The sequence below is a fragment of the Parambassis ranga genome, chromosome 24, assembly GCF_900634625.1.
Source record: "Parambassis ranga chromosome 24, fParRan2.1, whole genome shotgun sequence".
NCBI lineage: Eukaryota > Metazoa > Chordata > Actinopteri > Ambassidae > Parambassis > Parambassis ranga.
Window position 1 is genome coordinate 758,367 of NC_041043.1, and position 24,595 is coordinate 782,961.

At 40.0% G+C, this 24,595-nt stretch overlaps 1 protein-coding gene across 10 annotated transcripts in view; it reads right to left on the bottom strand.

The window, feature by feature from the left end:
• The window catches only part of LOC114429164 (DNA (cytosine-5)-methyltransferase 3A-like), a 62,656-nt gene that overhangs the window by 22,184 nt on the left and 15,877 nt on the right, over positions 1 to 24,595 (bottom strand). For 8 of the 10 annotated variants that reach the window (XM_028398039.1, XM_028398037.1, XM_028398044.1 and 5 more), the window contains 4 exons: positions 17,083 to 17,190; positions 9,651 to 9,774; positions 9,355 to 9,392; positions 9,147 to 9,263 (listed from right to left, as the gene is read on the bottom strand). In XM_028398039.1, the coding sequence (XP_028253840.1) occupies positions 9,147 to 9,263; positions 9,355 to 9,392; positions 9,651 to 9,774; positions 17,083 to 17,190 (387 nt within the window). Of the gene's footprint in view, positions 1 to 9,146; positions 9,264 to 9,354; positions 9,393 to 9,650; positions 9,775 to 11,086; positions 11,210 to 17,082; positions 17,191 to 24,595 lie in introns of those variants that run through there. The other 2 variants (XM_028398045.1, XM_028398046.1) reach the window with 2 other exon arrangements.

A 24,595-nucleotide genomic window follows, 5' to 3' on the forward strand; every position in this document is an offset into this window, starting at 1 on the left:
AGACAAAGACATTTTCCCCCCCTGCAGACGTTACGCCCACAAAATGACGTCATTTTTTGTCTCTGACCGCCCGCTGATCCGCACTTTTGTGCACAGGGTCCGGGCCGAACTTTGTCTTTCAAGGCTGTGCGGCAACCATGCTGTGATTGGTCGGAATTTTATTGTGGGCGTGATGAAAGTGGAGAAGCGCAAGAGCCTCTCCAGGTATATAGGTAGGTGTATAAACAGCACTGATTCAACAGATTTAGATAAGACCATACTGGTTTTGCATGATGAGCAATAAAAGAAAGAAAGAAAGGCAAGTCAGGGTGATTTGTCACCCATAACTCCAGACATTCACACATACCAGATGGTGACTGTTATTACCATTCTATATACTCCTACATACCCGGGCATAATAGGCTCGTTAACAATGTCTGTATATCTTTGCTATTGTTACTTTTAATGTCGCATCTTCACAGCTCATCACCGGACAGTTTGAAGTATCGCAGGCACATTGGAACACAGTAGATGTGCAAATGTGGTCATAAAGGCACAAACACTGAATCTTTGCTATTGTTACTTTTAATGTCGCATTTTCACAACTCATCGCCGGACATCTCACGCTGTTGCAGGCCCCCTCTCTGTATAATGCCCTCTTGCCATGGCACAAGTCCTTGTGGTGTGTTAAAAAACTCAGTAAAGTCTTTCCTTATAGTTTAGTGGGCGGGCCGTATGAGGAGTTCTGCACACACGCGTCTCGCGGAGTATGGTACCTCAGTGCGGAAAAGACCTTTTTTTTTTATCTCTTACCACCCGTGGAGTGCGTTCTCCGCTCTTTGTCTCGCGGAGTATGGATCCAGCTTAACACTTTTGAAAGAGTTTTGGAATGTGTCTATTCCCTATGGTGTCCTGAGTGGACACAGTGAATTTCAGCTAAATTCCATGAAGTATGTGAGGCGTGAAAAGTTTTGTAGCAGGGTCACAAATCGCCAAAAATGGCTGCAAACTTTAAAATGGCGGACTTCCTGTTGGGTTTGGAGGGGGGGTCCAAGAGACTTTTTTGTGCGTATTAAGGTCATGCATATGTGTGCCAATTTTCATAATCCTGTGTCAAACCGGCCAGAGGGGCTATGCGTTAGGGGGCGCTATAGAGCCATATTTCCATGTGCGTTTAAAAACTCAGCAAATTTCAAAATTTTTCAATGAATTTTTCTACCGAGTTTTGGGGCATGTTAAGGCCCCCAAAAATGCGATCAAAGGGGGGGGGGGGGGGGGAATGAAAAATAATAATCCTAAGGGTTTCAATAGGGCTCTTGCACCATTCGGTGCTCAGGCCCTAACTAGAAAAGGGTATTTCCTGAAGAAAATGCAGCAAAGTTTGATTGTTGCAGCTGAAGCATGCTGATGTGAAGGATTGCTCTGAATTGCTAAAGAATCAGAGCAATTCAGAGCTTTGTATGCGTCTGTGTATGCCTCTGTGTGTCAGCCTGTCACCATGGTAACAGCAGAGGAGACCTCAAAAACCACTCCAACTTTGAGAGCCTGGCTGGTGGAAATGATCCGGAATTAGAAAATTCTGAATACAAGTTTGATAGCATCTAATGAGCGTTTTAGGACTAAAATGGAGTCTGTAGCGTGAAATTTGTAGGAGGAGATACATTTGGCAGATGAACCTCGTTGAAGGGCTCTCTCATAGACTTCAAATTATAATTTTTTGAAAAAAACTTGAAGTTGACCCGGAATGTCTTGAACATTTTGATAGTTGAATGGCTGAAATCGGTCAATGTATGCTGAAGATATACTGCACCAAAAAACATAGAAGAATAAGAAAGATAGAAGAAAGAAAGAAAGAAGAAGAAGAAAGAGGATGAAGACCATTGCTTGCAGCAATCAAACTAATAACCCCTTGTATTTCAATAGGGCTCTCGCACATTTCATGCTCAGGCCCTACCAAATTTGGTGAGTTTTGGGACATGTTAAGGCCTCCAAAAATGCGATCTTAGGGGGGGAAAAAATAGAGCTCTCGCACGTTTCGTGCTCGGGCCCTAATAATAAAATCGTATCTGTAGATGACAGTTTATTGTGCAAGTATGTAATGTAATTTATTAGGGCCCGAGCACTGAACGGTGCGAGAGCCCTACTGAAACCCGCACCGTTCAGTGCTCGGGCCCTAATAAATGTGTGCCAGATGTGCACTGTAGTTGTTATCATATACTTAAAGGGTGGCATTACATACTTGCACAATAGACTGTCATCTACAGATATGATTTTATTATTAGGGCCCGAGCACGAAACGTGCGAGAGCTCTATTTTTTTCCCCCCTAAGATTGCATTTTTGGAGGCCTTAACATGTCCCAAAACTCACCAAATTTGGTAGAAAAATTAATTTGGCTGAAAAATTTTGAAACGCACATGGGAAAATGGCCCTTTAGCGCCCCCTAACATAACATGTAGCCCCTCTGTTTTAGCTTGGTACGTGCCATGTCAAAAGTCCACTGATGTCATCGAAGGAGACAAGACACGCTTTGCATATTTCATTCAATTCAGCTGAAATTCACTGTGTACATTCAGGACACCATAAGGAATAGAAGCATTCCAAAACTCTGTCAAAAGTGTTACGGTGTGGCGGGGCGTGGCCTCAAATTTGACCATTCGCCATTACAAAGACACACTGTATTTTCTGCAGTACCACCAACATACTTCATAGGAGAGGAGACAGCGATGGCCCTGCGGATCGCAAGCTGTGCGAGGGCCTGCAATGCTGCTTGTTATAATATTGTATTAATTGCACCTATGAAATTTTGCCTTTTTAAGCTTATAGACTTCATGAGTGTATTTGAAATCTTCATTTCATTCAGTTTCATTCATTGGTTAACGGTATTAAAAATCTAAACCTGTCTCTTAGCCATTTCAGTGGGCCGGATCATGTCATTAAAAAACTTGGATCTGAGAAAGCATTTTTGCTCACAGGAGGAAACTGTCTTTGTTGCCTGGCAACATCAGCAGATTGAACGCTCCACCTGGAAGTTTAGCAGCTTTTCACAGATGAAGATGACTCACTGATGACAAGATCTGACAAATCTGTTCATATGCTCAGAGTTTCTGTGAACAGAACTCTCCGGTCAGAGATAAATCTATAGGGGGGTTGACTTCATGCAATCAATCAGAACACAAAAGATGTGCCACTTCTGTCTGATTCACCAGTGCAATAAGGTGCAACAGAAGGTGCATTAGACTCTTTTCTATCCCACACTCAGCTGACTCAAAAGCAACAAAACTACTCTCCACACACCGTCACATAATGCTGTTTTACAACCCTATTCAACATCGTTATATATGCTGCAATCAGTATAAGTGTGATGGTTGTGAGAAGTTAAATTACCTCCTAACCTATAAAACGTACAGTAATTAGGCCACTTGGCAACATTTAAACTGGAAGACTTCCACTTTGCTGGGCCTCGTTCAAGACTTCCTCAATAGGGCTGTAGGTCCAGGATCTAACCAACATTTTCCAAAGTCAATCACATGAATGAAAGATGAAGAAAATACCTTAACAAGTTCAATAAACAGGAGTAAATATTCAGTGAGATGATCCTAACGCTCAGAATGCAGGAACACAGACAGCGGTTGTAATGTTGTGACTTACGACTTTGAACTTTGACAAACCCCACAGCCTGGTCAGTGTTTTCACTCTTAGCCCTGCCCCTCCCCCCACTCTCCCTTGACCTGCAACCCTTCACCCTGTGACCTGACCAATGAGCCATTTCTTAAACCACTCCCCCTTCACGAGCGTGACCGACCCTGACCTCCACATGAACCAGGCATTGCTCAACATATCTCTCACACACACATACACACACAGCACAATTAAAAGAGCAGTTAAGCCCCTCTCTTACAATGTCAATAAGCAACACACACTGAGTGACTGCTCTTTCATCAGCATCGATTGCAGCCGTGGGACACGTTAAAGAAATCAGTGTTTTCCATGAAGTTCTCCTGATGTCTTTTATAATGAAATGAATGAAAACAACATGGATCTGGTGGCTGTTTAAGGATAATAACTAAGTGCCGCTCTATGGTGTTTTTTTTTATTTATTAACATATTAGTTGTGTGTTTGCATGAGTTTCTGGCCAGTAAAAATAATGCAAACTAAATATAAATGGAAAATGATGTCTTTTACCTTGAAGAAGAAAACCAGCAGTGTATTATTTTGCTTATGTGTTTTAGTTATTTACATATTTGGTGTTTTTAGGCCTTTTCTACTGAGCAAGAAGTTTATATATTATTATATACTGATCCTTTGTTGTCAGATTTGTTGTTTTTCTCATGGTTAGGCAGCCTTCAGAAAGCCTTTACAGCCATTATAAAAGTGGAATATAATACCAACCAAACCACACTTGGGTGGTTTTGATGTTTTTAGCAATTAGGAACCAGTTTTCTAAGATTTCAGTGGCATACCAGAGACAAGAAAAGATTTAAACTGGCAAACAAATCTGCCCCATTCAATGCTAACCCATCAAACAATGAACCCATGATTAATTCATGTGACCTACAGTGACATGACATAAATTAAGTGGCTGGAAAATAACTAAAGTAAAAATCAACTTTGTCTTTTATTTGTTATGATTTCTTGATTACTGTGTTATACTGCACAGATACATGTTTGAGTTTTCTTTCCATAGAGGCACAGGACTTCAGGGACTTAATAACATACAAATATTTGGAGTTAAATTCTCCAAAAACAAAAAGACACAAATAAACAGAAAACAGAATTAAATTGGATCTAAAATGTCTGCCTGCTTACTGCTTTAAGACAAAGCCAAAATGTAGCAAGCCTCACATGAACTCTGCAGAGGCATAGTTTGGTGGCTTGGGGTTCTTTTCCAATAATTAACCATTTACCACCCACCATTCCACCCATGAGGCTCTATAATTGTATAGAAACTGCCAGAGCTACCAAACAAACTCAGCCATTGCAGCTGCTGCACAAATCAAAAAAGTCACATTTTATACATTTAAACTACTTCTTAGTCCATTGCAAACCTAGAGATCCCAGCAGGATACATTAAAAGAGATTAAAAGTGTCATTCCTTTCTGATTTCTAGGTTTTGTTACAAGCCAAAAAAGGTTAGAGTGCATCTTCTTGACAATCTTGTGAAAATGCTAAAATGAGCCACATCCATACAAGGGTTAACACAGCAGGCATCCATGTGCCTACTTTTCCAGCCAGTTACAAAGTTGGCAAAGCTTTCTTAATGATACTTTACAGACAAGGAGAAGAAAAAAAACACTTACAGGCCGGACACGGCAGCTCTGCAAAGGCAACCCTTCCTCCCTGGCTCTCTTTCTGTCTGTCATTTTCTTCATCTGCCACTTTCTCACCTCCTCCTCCTTCTCCTACACTTCTCTTTCTGTGTCCCCTTAGCTACACTCGTCCTTCAGTCTTCTTCAACCTCTGTGGTGATTGGCTGGCAGTGAAGTGTGTGATTTACTGGCTACTTCATCCAACAGATGTTTTAGGTGAACAACACACATGGACAAAGAGTAGCATTAGTGTGGAGTTATGTCTGGTAGCCCCAGGGTTTTAAGAGCAATTATGACACACACACACACACACACACACACACACACACACACACAAAGTCCAGGTTAGAGTTTGTATGTGTGCGTATCTGGACTGAGGTGAAAGGTTAGGTAAGCCTTAGAGTTGACAAGGCAATTGGAAGTGGTAGGGTCAGGACCTTACAGTTCAGCTGAAACAAAATAAATCCTAATCCTAAATCATATTAGCTGTTAGTCTTTTGGTCAAAAAGTCAAATATCCTTTAATATCTCTGGTTTTGTCTTCACCAACTCCCCAAAAATCCCTGCTGATTTAGCTACTAAAACTTTCTTCATTGGTAGTTGGAAACTTCTGTTATTAGATTCATGTTAAACTGAAAACAAACCCTACAGTTAAACCACAAAAAAGTATGATGGTGTATTAGGGTGATTGAAGAAAAAAATGCTCACCTGGAGCGGTCAATATTCTGAGATTAAAGTAGTAAATTTGCATGAAAAAAATAGAAATTCACAGAAAAACCTCAGATATTGTTTGACATTAGGCTATATATTCGCACATCTGGAGAGACGTTGCTTGCTGTCATGGTTGCTGTGGAAAAGCTCATCAAGTTGTACTTGTGGCAATGCTGTGAAGAAAATAACACCGTGATAAAACGCGACGTGATTCCTTGACCAAGAAAAACAGCTGCAAAGAGTTTTTTCTAGCCAATTTGCGACTTTAATCTCAAAATATACACCCCCCTCCAAAAAAAAGATGTAAATCAGAATCAGATGTTGCACGTGTGAATCATCACATAGCGCGAGCTGCTGTAGCTCCATTAGTCACAATACTCTTAGCACTGTCTGCAGTACATGTACCAGTAGCAGCTCACAGCTGAGGAGATGATGGCGCAGACTGCCACATGTGAACAATTGTTTGCTATGAGATATAGTTTTCATGTTTTATTTTTGTCATTCAAAAATAGCGTGTTCTCGTTAAAGGGGGCAAGAACGTAGAAGGTCCCAATATTGTTCTCTATAAGTAATCTTCTGTGCCCTTAATGCTGCCCATCCCTGTAGCATTGTGAGGTTTGAACAGCTAACCAATAAGGAAAGTAGTAGTCCAACCAGGGATATGGCTGGTGCCATGTTTTTTTATCCCAATGGAAGAGGTGTACGCAGAACTGTCCCAGTTCAGCTCCTAAAAGCTTTGGTCCCTTGCCCACTTACACCCCTGAGTGCACTTTCAACAAGTGCACACTTTGAGGTAGTCCTTATGGCACAGTGCAGGCATCGGGGCCCATCAAGGAACCAAGTGATCTCTGGTTGCAACCATAAAACATTGAGTTAGTAGAGGTGATAAGAGAATGAGGAGGAAAAAAAAACAAACAAGAAAGCAAAAATGTGGCTTATATTGCGAGGAGGGAAATAATATGTATTAGGGCCTCAAGAAAACATGCAGGCAACGATCTGTGTTAAAGACAGACAAAGGAACTAAAATGTATTTTTGCAGAGTTTTGAGGTTTCTTTCTTTCATAAGGGGGTGTTAGATGGCGGTGTTAACAGCTGGCAGCACTTTCACTGACTGACAGAGCGAACACACACACACACAGGCAGAAACCTGGAACTGTTTAACCTCTGTCCTCATCGCTAATTTCACCCCACTTTCTCTCTTTCCATCAGACACACTCACACTTTTTTTTCTCTTCCTTCACTGTCAATATCTGTTTTTGGTTGAGTTTTATTTACATTCAATTCTCCTTCTTCTACTCACTTTGTAGCATTTCTGCTCGCTTATTGGATGAGTCAGAAGAGTGAGACAGGAAGTCACACATCTCTACAGCATGGCTCTATCTAACTCTCTCCATCTGTCACATGCAACAGTTGGAAGACAAGCTGGTATCAGTTTGACCAAATAGACTGTCAGTGTGTTTTCATATGCTTGCCTGTTACATCTCATATGTTTATTTATCTCTTCTAAACATGTTTCAAGTTATTTTTGCACTCCTGCCGCATAGATTGTCAGAGTCTGTCCACACACACTGACTGCAGCGGCACAACTTATTGAAAAAAGAGAAAGAGGAAACTGCAGCCACTCGTGGTTTTTGCCTGAGACGTCCTCAGTCTCCCTCTCACACACTCTCACACTTTACTCTACATTCATTCATGACCACACATCCTGTCTCTTCAGTCATCCTCTTTTTGAATTTTAGGTCATCCTCACACACACACACAAACAGACAAACACACACACACACACACACACTACCTCCTACTAATTCTTTTACACATAAATAGTGTGCTAATGTCAGTTAACAACAATATAATATAGGCATTAAATGATTCAACTGTATTAACGGTAAATTGTATGGGACACAGAAACAAGCTGCAAACATGCAGGCAGACTGTGACATTTAAAGAGAAGCCTCAAGAAAAAATGCTTTTTCAGAGCACTGTGTCTCTGCTGCGTGGATGCTTCTACATGAAAGACACTAGTGTTGTCACTCCTGCCCCTCTTCAAGTAACTAATCACATACGCAGGTCCTTGGTAACAAAGAAAACAAGCGTGAAGCTTTTTCTGGCCATGTAAAGACAGAAAAGAAAATTTGTTGAGGCAGATCAGTATTGTCTAGAGTGTTATTGTTGAGTGTTGTGTTGTCACAACATGTTTACAGCAAGGTTTAGTCTTAAGAGTACAGAAACACTACAGCGCTCTAGAGCGACTAGCATCTACGAAAAGGGTTTGTTTTCACTTTCACGTGTCAGCTACTGTGTAAATGTCACTGCAATGAAACTGAACAGTTCATCTTTCACAGGTTAGTGTCTGTGTGGAGGGGAAGTTCACACCCCTTCAGTGTAAACAAACAACACTCTGCAGAGAAGAGAGAGAGGGCAGGGCAGCGTGACTCTAAACTCCAAAATAGTGTGAGTAAGGCTTAACAAAATGAAAAATAGCGTGTGAATGCAGGTTAAACAAAAGAATATTTCCAGATGCTTGTGTTTTGACCCTAAATGTCTATCCAAGATATGTTCCACTGAATATATATTTGGATGGCTGGAAAACACTGGTTAAATGGGGCAGAACTTAAGGAAAGTGCCCTTAAAGCAACAGCAAGGAAGTGTGGAGTGACACCTAAGCATACAGGTGGATGCCAGGTGGAGGTGGAGCAGCAGAAATGAAGCAATGGCGTAGCTTTTAGGGGGTGTTGAGCAGTGGCAGGCGTGAGGAAAATAATTACTGTAAGTAGACCAGTGGTACCACATTATGATTGACGCTGCGAACTAAACAAGCTGGCAGTTGTTGCTTCAATTTTTAAGCAGGACAGAAAATCTTACAGATTTTGTGGACTCTTCTTTTTTTATTTTAATAAAACTGACACTTAACAGAAACATACCAACTTAAATCCCCGACATATTAAATGGAACTATAAACACTGATAAGCACAGTTCCGTGCAATTCTGTTAAGAAATTTGTTTAGCTTCTTTAGTGATTTTCCCTTTCATTGCAAACTTTTTCTGCAGCTTTGCACCAAACCAGTTAGTACCCTAATTCTGATTGTGCCTTTTAAAAGATTTTAGTGTTGCTATAAATTTACACAGACAGAGACTTGTTTGTCTCCCACCTCCATCTTCCAGCGGCTGAGCCATTCTTCTCTTTGTCTCCTGCTGATGTAGTACGGATCTCCAGCCTGGAACGTTACTCTGGGGACTGGCCTCCTCCGCAGCCTGCCGGTCTCACCCTTCACACACATACACACAGGGCACATTACAGACTTGTATATCCAGTCAACTTTATTTCTGGGTGTAGAGAACGAGCAGAAGTGTTCTCACCTCTCTGGGGGAGTCACAGTTTCTGTCGTCTGGCTCGTCTGCAGGAGAAGAAAAGTTACAGGAAATGGCTCATTTGTACAGATTTAACAAGAGGTTTAATGAGGAGGTAAAGTCATGGTTTTCATCACATCCATATTTAAAGTCAAAATGCCAGCAAATGCTGCAATCTGGAAGTCATTTTGGTCGTCATACTTCAAGTACACTGACAAATGCTTTTGAATAATTTTAAGCTTACATGACTTGCTAAAAAATAGAAGAATTGTATGAACATATAGGACTCTGCATTAGATCTATACCTTTGTTCTTATCCGTTTGCTCTAGTTTCCGACGCCCACGTTTCTTGCGAGGGGAGGGCTCTGGCTCCGGCTCCTCGGGGGGAGTTGGGGGGGCGTTTGCACAGGGGTCAGAGGTTGCCATCTCCTGGGAAGCAGGCAGAGCACAGTCTGAGAAAACGCTGCATGAACATACATTCAGGTTTTATACACACATAAAACACATGTAGACGCAATCTAGAGGCTACTAAAATACCTGTGTACACCTATTGCTCTACACTTGTACAATATAGAGCAGGTAGTGTGTCTGCATAGGATCAGTGTTGTAAACACCCACAGTTGCCATTAACACACACATAACAGACACACACAAGAGAAGAGAAGGCGGGGTGTTAATGATTGACAAGCACAGGTAATTGACGCTAACTGCTCCAAACATATGCCTAAACTTATTGATAAATGTATTACTGGCTAATTAATAGATAAGTATACTTATAAATAAGTAAATGCTGTGTCCATTTCAAATGTATTGTAACTACACTGCAGAATGGGACAACAATCTCCTGCCTGTAATTCAGCAGCATATCCATCAGCTGACCAGCATTAACGGCCAACAGAGTTTTATGTGTGTGTGATGCTAACAGATTTTTATAGATAGGTTGTTAAAAAAAAGTGGAGAGCAAGGGTGAAAGCTCAAGCTCAAAGGCTACACTAATACTAGCTTGCGCTAACAAGCCCACAAAAGGCTATAATGAGCAGCTGAGAAGGCCTGTAAAAGGCAGAGAACAGAAAAGGTGACTAAAAGGGCCCCGGGACAGACCGAGCTACACCCGCACATAAGTTTCACACTCAAACAGAAACAACCCTGCAAAGGAACAATACTAGCGGTTCAAGTGCACTACTAAAAATGTCATATTTAGCTTTAATACAGGATCAAACACTAAAAGGCAGCAGGGCTTTTATGTTTTCAGGAGATATATTAAGATCTTAAGCATTGCAAGAAGCATGAAAACAGGATTACATGTAATACATGTCCATTAACTCTTATTAAAACTAACTCAGCAGAAACAGCAGACAAGTTTGTGTGCACATTTCTGATAGAAGCTTTTCACAGGCTTTATACATCTCAAACATTCAAACTAAATAAGTCAAACCACACATTTTTTGATCAAGTAGTTGCAATGAGTGTAAAACTTGCTATGTACAAGCATTATTTAAAAATGTAAGTTGTGGACACTATGAATAAATAAGCTCAAGTGCATTTAACAAAAATGTGCAACAAACTGATCATGGAATGAATTAACCCCGATAAAAGAGCAAACTCGTTTCTAACTTGTGTTCTTTTGATGCGAGCATGTGGGCGTAACATTTAATGTTGTAGCCCAAAATGAAAATTAAAGCTGCATTAGGCAATTTAACACTACATCTGCTAACTTTCAAGCAAACAACTGACTACTTACACATTCAGAGGAATCTGGACTTGCAGTCATCTTTCTGGCACCAGGTGGAATGTAAATTCATGAGAAAAATATCTGGATGTCTTTGGATCGTTTTTATAGCCACTTCGCCTCTTTGCCTTACAGCTACAAAGAGGAAGTGTACAGCCAGTGGAGCCGGCTGTACACTTCCTTTTCTGAGAGCAGGTGCACTGGTGGTTGACTTTCATTTGGGCCGGTGAACTATGACCTTAATGCGGTTGCAGGTTGCACACCACAGTGTTGATTCACATTTCATGTCATTGCTTAATGCAGCTTTAGAGTTGTAGTGGGAGGATTCCGCTTGAAAACAAGAGATGGAGCAAGAAGCGACACTGAAGCACAGAAAGCATATCTAATGCTGGTGGCTCTCACTGACCTGCACTGTCACCTTGATCTTACTGACGGAGTGGAAAGTACCTGACACTCTAACTAGAGCTACAGTGTGCTGTATCTAATTAATCTGATGAAACAGAAATAATACCAAAGGGGGGGCTGACAAGAGAACAGGATGTAGCAAAAAATAAAACAATAGTGCGCCAAAAATAATCTGACACAGCAGACAGATTGGCAGCCAGTTGTGTCTTGATTTATAGAAGTGGAGTAGCTGAATTAAAATGCATTATTACAACATACCCACATGAGATGTAGAAATGTAAATGTATTGTGTTCCTGTCAATAGTGTGACAGAGAAATTACACATATGTGCAGAAATGTGTGCACAAGACACACAATTATATTTCTGTTATTTGTAATTGCTACAATGCACCGACTGTTTGAAGAAAATGCAGATCTATAGACAGTGTATGAGGGAAAAACATCTGTGATGTATACAGGTCTGAAGTGCTGTTTAGAGTCACTATGGAAGATTTTGACTATTCTTCATACCATTTAACCCTGCCATCATAGGTCTACCACTCAAAGCAGTAAGGCCTTGATTATGCACAGTTTGTCTCACTATGCAACACGTTTATTTCTGCAGTAAGGATGGACATTATAACATAGACGTCTATGAGGATCAAGCCAGCCCCGACAGGCCGTGGGGAGAACTGCAGTTTTTTGGATTCATTTCTCATCTTTCAAGGTTGCTCCTTGGATAACAATGGCTAACTCTGTGACTGCATTGAAACTATCTGTGTTTATGGGTTGGGTCAAAAAGTGTTAAAGCAAAAAAAAATAAAATGGCAGAAAACCCTGTTGTAGATCAATATTGGGATTGTCAAAAAAAACTGCAACTCCTCTCCATCTCCATACACATCCATGTTAACATGTCCAACTCTGCAGCTTAAATTTAGACCCTTAACATCACAACCTCTTTGACATAGGTGGATCTCTGATCGCAGGCTGCTTACATGAACTTGTATTAGATAATGAGCTGGATTCAGACACCATTCACCTCACCTTATCAGCAGACTTTGCCTTTTGAAAATTGTGGCCAAACAGCCATATATGCGTTTTAATAATCATTGACTTATTTGATCATTTATGTGTCAGACCTCCAATAAATACCATAACATAACAATAAATAGTAATCATTTTAATTATCTGATAACCTGAATGTTACTGAGAGAATTCAGTTTCTTGTCATGTATATGTAAGAAATAACTTCTTTAAGGAGCAGGAATCATCAAATATATTAAAAACTGACCTTTTGTTGCAGTTCCAGTGACTATTATTATTACATTAACCCCATTTGTATCTATGTACAATAATAAAGGTGACATCTCTCTCATGCATTGGTTTCAACTACATGTACCTATTGTACTGGCAAAACATTTGAGAGGGAAATAGAAAACAAACAATTAATTATTCATTACTTTGAAAGTGAATGTAGGTCTGTATTAATTATGTGAAAATTCAAAAACACACAAAAACAAGTATGACTTGTTGGTTCTAATTAGATAGATGTAGCAGACAACACAGTGCATGGTGTGAAAACCAGTAAACCTGCATTTAGGAAATCACTAATAAGGTGTCCAATTAGGATGTGTGAGCTACATACACATCTGGAGGGACTTTAATCATGATAACAGAAAGGCTGCATAGTTTCTCGGGCAGGCCTACTGTTGTATTACATCAGATTTTTAACTAATGATTCACTACAGGCCTGACACAATGGATATAAAGGAATTATTACAGAATCTTTTTCGTTTTTTGGCCCAAGAAAATTATGTTTTTATTCACCAGGACAGGTCAATCATTGTAACCAAAAGTTTGATACAATCTTTCTGTGAGCTTTGTGGTTTGGGTGCAAAACGGACACCATGCTGTACCAAAAGCACTGGTTATTGAGTCATCCTTTAACCCGAGCAGTTTGATAATTAGATTTTAGCCTTACACTGTAGAGTTATTCATTATGCATTATTCATATCGGTTGACATCTCAACTGAGTGTGGCTGTGATAGGATTTTAATGTCCTACTGTACTCCAAAGTTCTTTTTACACACGCATATGCATAATAACCCACCAGCTGTTGCACACATGGTTCCACCCGAGGGAGAGAAATGAGGGAGAAACTAATGGATAGGAAGAGGCCGACACCTTGAGTATAAGTAAGATGAAAAAGTATACAGAAGCCAGGCGGACTAAGACACAGCGAGTGCGGAAGGATAAAGAAAAACAATATCGAGGCTTGAAATAGTTTAGAAGAGGAAAACTAATCTAATTATCCATGAAACCATCATCATTACTGTAATAAGTGTTTACAGGCACAAGTGTGTGTGTGTGTGCTTGTAATAGAGGAGTGAAGGAGAGAGGAGAAAGTGAGGCTCCCTCCTGCCCTCCCTCTCTGCTCTCTATAGTTAGTGTCAGTGACAGCTCCACCCCGAAGCTCCACACAATGGCTCTATTCCTGGGTACACTCGCTGTATGTGTGTATGTTTCTGTCTGTCTCAGTGTGTGTGATTTAATCTATAACATGTGTGTTTAGTGGACAAGGAGAACATGCTTTATCCACTATAGATACAACTACATGTGATTCTTTTGCTATACTGCTAATATTACTACACTATTAGAGTAAACATCCCTGGCACCATACGTACTGTACATATTATGGTGCTATCACTGCTGCTATTACTACTTCTACAATTTCTACTACTACTATAGTAATACTATTACTGGAAATATTATGCTATTATGATACTATCACTGATAACTCTCTTGAGTATAATAGAGTACAAGTGTTCCTACTATTGTATTACTATTAGACTAATAGTAGTGCTATAGTTCCACTATGAAACTGACTATTACTACTGCTCTAGCAGTAGCCACTATTGCAATTTCAAGTTCAACCACTGCCATTTTAACTTATTACTAGTAACTGGATCTAGTATTAGTATGCTATGCAACCACCATTACTGCAACTATTATTGCAGCTATTTGTATCCAAGCATAATAGTTCTATTGTATTCTATCATACTTGGCAATACAACACTACAGGTACAACTGAGTTATTGTAACTACTAAAGGTAACACTACCACTATATACTACATTACTTCTGTTACTTCAAGTAATTTGAAATATTATCCTGACTCCCGCTGCTACTATTATTATAGTTCCATTACCACTGTACAATTACTTTTCATTATATTACTGCTGAACTACAATCATTTATAGTACCATTACTTATGTACAATCATTGTAGTAGTAGTACTCTTACAGGCTCGTATTGTAGGAGAATCGTGGCGATATCTTTGGTCGTGGCTGTAAAACGCTGGTCTTACATCACACTGTGAGACAGGTTCAACGTTGTCAGCTTCTTGCGACTAAAGATAACCCGAGATAAAATTCTAGCGGTGTCAGAAATTTAGGATGACTATCTGAAAGTGTGACAGCTGCTAAGACCTGCGATCGCATGCCTGGTCTTCGTACAATGCATGCATCAAACTTGACATCGTACCAAAGTTTATTAGATTCACGTCGCATAGTGTGTCATGCAGTGGTCTCATAAGATTGCTACAAATCGCACAGTGTATAGCCATTACTATTGTTATCCCACTAATGCCACCACTAATGCTGCCAATGTTATGATTTGACAGCTACTACAACCTTTACTATTAAAAACTTTAATTATTCTGCTAGTAGAACTAGTGGTGGAATGTAACTAAGTATTTGCACTTCCTTACTGTACTTAAGTACGTACATTTTTACATATCTATACTTTACTTTACTAAGTAAAAATAATAGTGCATACTTTAGACTTTTACTCCATTACATTTTAGAGCAATTATCTACACTTTCTACTCCACTACATTTCTACAATGTCGTTTTTATGAACACAGTTTTGCCAAAATGTTGCCTCAGTCTAGACAAAAATATAGATTGTGTTGCTATCACTGAAGTTTAAATCAGGTGGCTCTATCAGCTCCAATGTTGCAGAGCTCACGTCTGGCAGCAGCACAGCAGGAGACAAGACTGTCCCTGTCCTCCTGTCCTTTGCAGCTAACCTTACCATTGAACATGGATCCAGAGTACCCTTCACTGAACTGAGCCACCTGGGTGTATTTAAAAGATATGTTTGAATTTTGAGGGTCCAAAATGATTGGTGGATATACCAGAGCATTCTTTCTGGAATGGAATGGAAGTTGCTGAAGATTTACTAGTAGTGACATCTGTAGAGTCACAAGTATTACCAGGAGCTATATCTGCATTCTTTATCAAAATGGCACCACCTAGATATTAGGAGACAACTTATTGTTTGATTATTTTTACCTTTAATACTTAGTAAAATAAGTAAGTAAATTTAAAAGTAAATGCTTAAGACCTACTAACTACTAACAAGCTTGAGTACTTCCTTCACCACTAAGTAGAACTGCTGCTACTACTGCTTCAAGTATTCCTACTACTACTGTACTCCGGTTAAAGGGGGCTACTGTAAGTGAAAAAGTACACATGCAGAGATGACACATAACAAGTACAGTATGTCATAACTGCAGTGTGTGTGTGTGTGTGTCAGAACTCACATTAATCTTGCCTGCTTCTCAGGGTTCAGACATCAAAGCATGATCAGACCTGCTCTGCGGCACACGTGTATGCACACGCACACACATAGAACACACACTCTCTCACAGTAGCTCACTGTATTCTTTGTGTCTGAGGCTGTTTGATCAGCTATATTGACTTGCTGATTTGGCTAAAGAGTTTAGTCAGCACAGAGGCACACACACACCAAGGTGAGCGATAAGAGGATGAATGGAGGGAGAAATATGGAGGAGGCAAAGTGCTCAAAGAAGTGAAGTCTGTGGCAGTCAAAAAATAAACTGTCCGTGCAATAGCTCAGTAACAATTCTCTGTGGTTATTATTGCTGAACTAATGGAACATATAAAAGCTAAAAAAGCGGTCATTCTTCACATGGCCACTTGAGGCTGGCTTTAAACATGAGTCAGTCCCCACAGAGTCTTATGAAAAAACGTTTCTGTATGTTAAAATGTAAAGAGTAAGGGACGTGTTCTGTGTGAATCATTTTCTCTTGCTACAGATCTTGATTTCAGTAAATGCATTTTTCACTTTGAGAAATTTACTCATAGCTGAACCCACATGCCCTTTTTTCTGATACTGCTATCAATGCAAGACAATCCACATTCTGTCTCACTGTGACTTGGAGTGCTGTATAGAAAATGTGATGGGTAAGAAGTTATCATCATACATGGAGGATGAGTACTGATTGCATCTGCTCCCCGTCAGTGTGAAGGGGAATTCCCGTTCTTGATGAAAATGTCTTTATCAAAGCAGGAGAAAAGCAAACCCACACCACCTTCTGCAAGGAGGCAAGCACTTTGTCACATTAACTGTCAAACACACTCAAATGTGACACTTAATTATTGCAGTACTCTGTATTATGAGATGAAACATTCAGTAGCTTGCAGGTGTGACTTCATAACAGTGAAACAAAGTGCTCCTGGAAAGAGTGCCTGCATCTTTCTGCAGAATGAATAATCAATCACTTTAAAGCATTAAACGGACTATAATTACAGTACTCACAGGAAGCAGCTGTTTGCGTTTCCTGCCAGGACGACCCACTCTGCGCTTGGTGCGGGGACTTGCTGGCGTCCCCTCCTCTGGACTGTCCCGGTCTGCTCCGTCTTCACTCTGGGCAATCACAAAGAGGCCACATCAAACACAGGGCTCTGACTGTATGAAGTTATAATTGATGTCAGCAGTGACACCGCATTAAAGCAACAATGATTCAAAGCATTGTGGTTAAAACACGCTCAGGGGAAGTCAATGGAAAACAAGACAGAACCAGTAAAGGGTAACACATGACTGACAATAGTGTTAATATTAAAGCTTTAAGAAAATGTCTCACTTACAGTTTTTATTTGAAGGAGACTTAAAGAACAAGCTATATTTTCTCATGCGGTAACATATAAGAGAAAACCAATAAATCACATGTTTGCAGATAGGAAATCCAGCTTTGCTTAGATGTGACTCTTGTATGTATTTATGTTTTCATCTGTTCCTTCAGCTTCTTTAGTGTGGTGGTGGAGCAGGCAAGATGTCAACCAGCAATGTTGTAATTTTACAATATTATTATATGAAATTAAAACAGTGTGCTGCACATGTGTGTGTTAAAATACACTAGACTGCCTAGTGAAGTGAAGAGCTGGAATAACACGCATCTCTATGTCTTTTAATTCATATATCATGTCAAAAATAGGTGTTGGCATCTCACTTATGTACAACACATTTCGCCAAGTCTGAAGTGAGTTGATTTTTCAAAATAAAAGCCTTGCAATGTGATTTCCACTGCAATTGCCTCCTTATTTAAAAGTTGATGCAAACAAGAGCAAAATGATTATGATGTACATTCTGAATATCAAAGAAGAATGAAAGAATTATTATGAATTTGTTAGAGTTTGTTTAATGCAAACCAGCTTTTAGGAAGTTAAGATTAAAATCACGACTACACAATCTGATAAGCACACAGAGGAACCATGCCCTAACATGGAGATGAGTTCAGCAACACATGGAAAGATTAATATGTAACTAGTGAAAGAAACAAATAGCATAAATGATGAAACTCTATGTAATGTATCACTCTTCAAACGGCCCTAATAATGATGAACTGGACTGGATTTGGATGGAGCTCGAGGTACTGCTACAATGAATGCAGGACAAATTCACTGGTTTCTTTGCTTTTTCTACTTGCAGGTGTTTTCTTTTTTGCAATGTGCTGAGTTCTCTTGGTCAGAGACTTGCTTACGTCACACACTTATTGAAGTGGCCATGACCTGTTACTCACACGCATATATCTTACAATTTTGTTATTTATTCTCGCTATACATCGCTACAAATCTGGGACAAAATTCTCCTGAGTGTCTCTTATCTCTGGAATTTTGTTACAATCTGCAATGTTGATGAGCTGCTACTGATTAAGATGTTTTTTAAGTGGAAATAAATAAATAAAATGTCATTTTAGCAAAATAAAAACTTTTGCTTTAAAGGCATAATGGTAAACACTCGATGTGTGCGGAAACAGCCGATATAGAGACAAGAAATTGCTCAAAATCACTGTTGGATACGGATTAAATTGAGTGCTGTGCCAGAGCTGTAAAACTGCTGTCTGACACAGAGTGGTAATCTCTAAGGTGATACAATCTTCTTTCCAATAATCTGATGGTCCAATCAAACCTGAGGTCAGATCTGTGCTCTCTATTTTTTTCATCATCCCTGGTTAAAGTTTTTATTGGCCCAAGAGGACATGTGAAAGAGCAACACCTGTAGGTGATGCTGATTCCCTGCATGCTATTTCCCGCTGTCTATTGTTATCTATTCTAATGCATCTCAAGTGAAACTTAAATCTGGCCTTATCATGTAAGCTATAATGCCTGAGGGTGTTTCAGTGTTGTAGCCAGGAGGCCCGCTGCTCTGATTTTCATTACAGGCTTTTTTTTTTTTATTCAAGTTTAAGCTCCCTTTATGTGCATCGCTGCCTCAGGCAGAAATTAAATAAATGTCACTCTTACCAGAGAGAAACATTAGACTTTCAAAAGAGCAGACAGCTATAAATGTATCAGCTGGGAGTACATTTGGCTTGTTTAAGATAACAGAGAAGGATTATAACAAATATGTTCACAGGGCTTTATTCCTAGTCTGCTGCTGTTAGGTGTGTTTAGAATTCCTTTTCCTACCCCTTACAAATGAGTACTCTTATGAATAGGGCTCTCCCAGATTATTAACTATTTTCTAATTTCAAATGAGACAATGTGAAAAATGCATGCAAAAACACATGTAACAATAATTGCATTTTTGTAAAACCAAAGAACAAGAAGGCAAAACAAGGACAAATGTTTTAGGTTGGATTCAGAAATTAGCCCTATCCCTGTGTTTTGTGCATCTATACATTTATGGGTGTGCGGTATAGTGACTTTTCTGTGGAACCAGGCAAAGTGTCATAGTACATGGGATTAGTTTAATGTTGCTTACAGTCCTTCAAAGTGCTGATTTGTGCATGACAAACGCATACTTTAAACTCTTTTTACATCCCACCTGCACCTGAGGGCGTCAATTGTAACTGATATCTAGCAGCCAGTTTGCTGACATTCACCATTCCACCAACATCAATGCAGATCATTACAGAGCACCACTAACACACAGCAATGGAGTAGCGTTTTATTTGGTAACATTTTTTAACACTTTGACAAAAGGTTTAGATCAACCACTACCCTTTATGATTAAGTTTCAAGCACTGGTGGAGGAAATACTGAAGCTTAAGTAAAAGTAGAAGTGCTACATCAGAAATCCCACTTAAGTGAAAGTCTTAAGTACTTACTTTTAAATGTACTTAAAGCATTACAAGTAAAAATACTCACACAATAAGTTGTGTCAGTATCTAAGTGGTGCCGTGTTAATAAATGCAGATATAACTCCTGGTAACCTTCTGCCTCTACAGATGTCACTACTACTTCATTCAAACATATCTTTTAAATACGCTCACGGGTGGCTCAGTTCAGTGAACGCTGACTCTGGATCCATGTTCAATGGTAAGGTTAGCTGCAAAGGACAGGAGGACAGGGACAATCTAGTCTACTGCTGGGCTCTGCAACATTGGAGCTGATAGAGGCACCTGATTGGTTTAAACTGCAGCCATAGAAACGCAATCCATATTTTTGTGTAGACTGAGGCAACATTTTGAAACTGTACTCATAAAATGTAACGACATTGTAGAAATGTAGTGGAGTAGAAAGTATAGGTGTAAAAGTAAAGTATAGATATGTTAAATTGAATTGAATTGAATTGAATTAAAATGTACTTGAGTACAGATACGAAGTACAAATACTTTCATTTCTATTGCCGTGTGGTACATACTGTATATTGTTCTATCCTCAAACTTCACCACAGACTGCCAGTATTAAATATGAGAAGCTCTTGTACTTGTTCTACATCAACTACATGTATTATTTTGGGATTTGTCATTTTTTTGCTGCCTATTTATTGTGCTTCCTCTGTCATGCTAATAATGATGGTGATTCTTGTTTCTCCCTGTTCGCCCTGACGCTGTGCAGTGCCTTTTGTCAGGCTTGCAATAGCCTTTCTCCATTTCCCCTCTCTCTGCTCTGCTGGACCCGGTGTTACGGTGACAGTGGAGTGGTTGCTAAGGTGCAGAAACTGCTTAGCAACTGTCTCCGATGGGGCCGCTGTGCTGACTAAACATTCTGATGTCACTTCCCTGACGATCAGCATAGCAACCTGCTAGAAAGGGTAATGGCTTTTTGTGCTTGCCTGCCTACTGTGCTGGGCATATGCCTATGTCATGATACACACACACACTCTAACAGTACACACAATCAATGTGTTCAGTGTGCAACAGGTGAAAAGTATAAAATAGTACAGCTACGTCAGATAAAACATGCCGATCACATACCTTGAAAAATGTGTCACATACACGGAAACGCGCACACACATGCCAATTTGTCCATATTTCTGTGGTCTATTTCTGTCTCCCGGCAGGTTATTTTAGGCCACTGCAGTCGCTAAGCAACCAGACTGCACACCAGGCAGGCAGAGGAGGATCCCATCGGCAGCAGACAGCTTGTCCTCTTTCTTTCTTCCACATCCCCTTGGCGTCCACTTGGCCTCTTTCCCCTCTTTCTTTCTTTTTGTGCTTGTTTCCTACATCACCCTCCTCATCTGCCCTCTTTCTCTATTTCACTTTGAATCCAATACTCTCCCAAAGACAAAAACAGTGACAACAACTCGATTTAGCCTACATACATGTAGAATGTTGATGGTTGTCACCCATCAGCCAATAAAAAGGAGATATTGGCAGATAAAGTGACTATAATACTCACAGTGTCTTACGTGTTTGCATCAAAAATGATGTCAGTATGTCAGTAGAGTGTGTGATAGGAACAAGTTGGTCTGCAGCGTGGAGGTTTTTAAAATGTCAGATACTGCTAGCTACAGTTGCTCAGCATATTGGATGGGGCAAAAATTCAATATTGTGTGTCCATAAACATTATGCATTTTTTCAGCCTCCTTTATACAAAAAGCAATACTGCAACGCACACTAGATATTAGTGAAGTGAAGCCAGAGGGAGGACCTCACATGACCTCACAGGATGTTAGCAAATCTCATGCTGTCTGACGCTATCTCATGGGAAGGCAAATATAAACAAAATAGAGACTATGGCGCAACAAGTTGTGGTATGAAGTTGAGGAGACACACACAACACAGGCTGTAGCATACAACGGAGGTCAACATTACAAACTAACATCTGCTACTCCACATATCATCCTGATTAATCATCACATCCCTGATGAGTTTGTCAACGCTTCAGGCAGATCTGCTAATTACTCAGACTATTGTATAAAGAGGTTTGGATCAGTCTTAAAACTAGGAGCACCCCCAAGGAGGAGTAAATCAGAGCAGAATTAGACCAAGGCTCCTCTAGTGTGGAGCCAGACCCACAGCAAAAACTTTGCTGCCCACACTCAAACTACCATCTATGGACCATGTTTGTAGCTTGCAGGATGTGTTGTGAACACTGGTACCTATTAGCCAAAGCATTCAACCCTTAAAACACAAAGTATCTGATGCAGTGCATAAGTATTTTAATCTCCCTCTCCTTACATATATATTAGATTTGAAGCACTGCATACATATTTAAAGAGAGACTAAAACAGTCTAAAACAGTGTGTTGTGGCTCCTACTTGTAGAACTTAGAGATCAGCATAATGCAGCTTGAAGGATAGTCTGCATCCATGAGGCGTTGCATGTGGAATAAAACATTGTCCACATGTTCAAGATGTTACATACAGCTCTTATTCCCAAGGCACACCTTTTGACAATCTTTAAGCAGTCTTTGTAAATGTCAACAATGGACAGCACTGAGGAACAAAAGACAGTCAAATCTCATGCTTGGTGAGCAGAGTAGTGCTTAAGATTTTATAGTAAATGTTTTGGCCATTCTTTCTCTGTCTTTAAATCTCTTTTGAGTAAGTTTACAGCCTTTGAAATGATTTCTAATCTCACAAACTCATAGCCTTACTCTTAGAAATGCGTTTCTGTCTCCAGCATTTGATTACTAGCTCCTGTCACATGCAACAGATTATAAATGGCATCAGTCAACTCCTCTGTTCTCCTTACTGTGTCTTCAAACTCAGCTACTTCCTCTGATTCCTCTAAGGGTTGTTCTCAAATGTTTGTGAGGGTGCTAATTCTCCGGAAGTTAAAAAGAACAACTCTATAAGGAAACTTTGTTTTGGCTTGCTGCCAGCAGGTGACTGTGGAACTGAAGCGAGTGAGATGGGTCTTTTGCAGAGTGCCATTATAGAGTGAACTTCAAACTTCTCCCAGATTTATGAGAGCCACAGCGCCGGGCTCTGGGGACACAAATGAGAGGGGCCATTTTTCACCTGTTGACTTAATGTGTGCCTGCTCAGGACTGTCTAAAACCCTGTGCTGGTCTCACCTGCACGGGGTCAAGTGAGTGTGTGGAATGCAGAGGTCTGCAGTGAATGAATAACTGTAAGTTTAAATATTACAAACACATGCAGTCTGACTTGCCAGGTTGTTTGTGAGTGTTGGCTAAAAACAGATTAGAGTAGTAGTGGTAATGACAGCTGCAGTAAAAGAGGTGGTGGCTGTAATAATATCTGTGGCTGCAAAAATAACAGTAGTAGAGCTATTTCAATATGTATAATAATAGTAGCAGTGATAATAAAAGTCATAAGAGCAAAAGAAGTACCAAGTGTAGATGGAAAAGTTATTATTTTGTATTTTCATTTATAACAGTATTAATGACAGCCATGCAACAGTTATTACATGGCTGTGTTGAAGACTTGATTCTGATTGGTCACAGCCTTATGTGGTTTGCTAGGACTAGGACTGTTGCTATGGATGCGGTTCTGGTCACCAGGGAACTTTTTGGGATACACCAATCTAACTTTTTCGGTGTTGATAACAGTACCTATACCTTAGCATATTGGCCACAATGAGATACCATTTTCATTGCAGATATTGCAAGTAACCATTGACCTTATTGGCCTGGCAAGTGTGAAAATACCTCCATACAGCTGACTCTTAGGCCCCATTCACACTGGGAAAATCAATCTGGCTAGAGCAGGATTTGGGCCGTATCTGGATATATCCAAATAGTTTTTTTCTGAGTGTGAACACCACGAATCCGGCTATATCCAGCTTGATTTCAATCCACCTCTCGGAGGTGGATCTAGCCAGATTGGCTCAAATGTGGCGAATCCGGCTAGCGACGTGATACTTCCGGTTCACAGGGATAGTGTCCGGGTTGCATACCAAAGCCGCATTTAAACAACCGTCGAACTACGGCAGCTTTGCCCCGAGTTTATTTTAGACAGGGCTACAAAGGAATAAACTGCTTTATAAATTAAAACAAAACAAAGGAAGGAGCAACACTGGACAAAATAAAAACACAACGCATGCGCACACGCGGCCTGAAAGGACTCGGTATATTACGAGGCGCCACCAAGAGGTTTGGAGGACAACAAACAAGGCGGATTAAGCCAGATTGAGCACGGACATGTGTGTGTGATAGCCAGATTTTAAAATAGGTCTGAACATATCCACCTTAAAGGCTATCCAGATACAATCCTACTCTAGCTGGATTGACTTTCTCCAGTGTGAACAATGCCTTACCTTCCATTTACTGCAGATTCAATATATAGCATCCAAACAAAGAACTAAAGTGAACAGATCAGCCACAACATTTGATATCAAATGAATCATTTGAATAGATCAGCCTATTATGTAGCAATGATGTAACAGGATCATGTGTAGCAATCTGTTCATTAAAGCAAAATCTAACCTTGTAGCACATTATCCTTTACATAATTTAATGTCCCTTTCATACAGCCAGGACAAGGTCATAACTTGTTGCCTTTATTGTGCGTCGCTACTCTGTGTAAAATGCAGAGGGTGCACAGCAGATAATTAAGTTAGGCAAATGTAGTCACACTGCCAAAATGATGGCTGTGTGAAAGGGTGGGCCATCACGGTGCATGAAACAACGACACA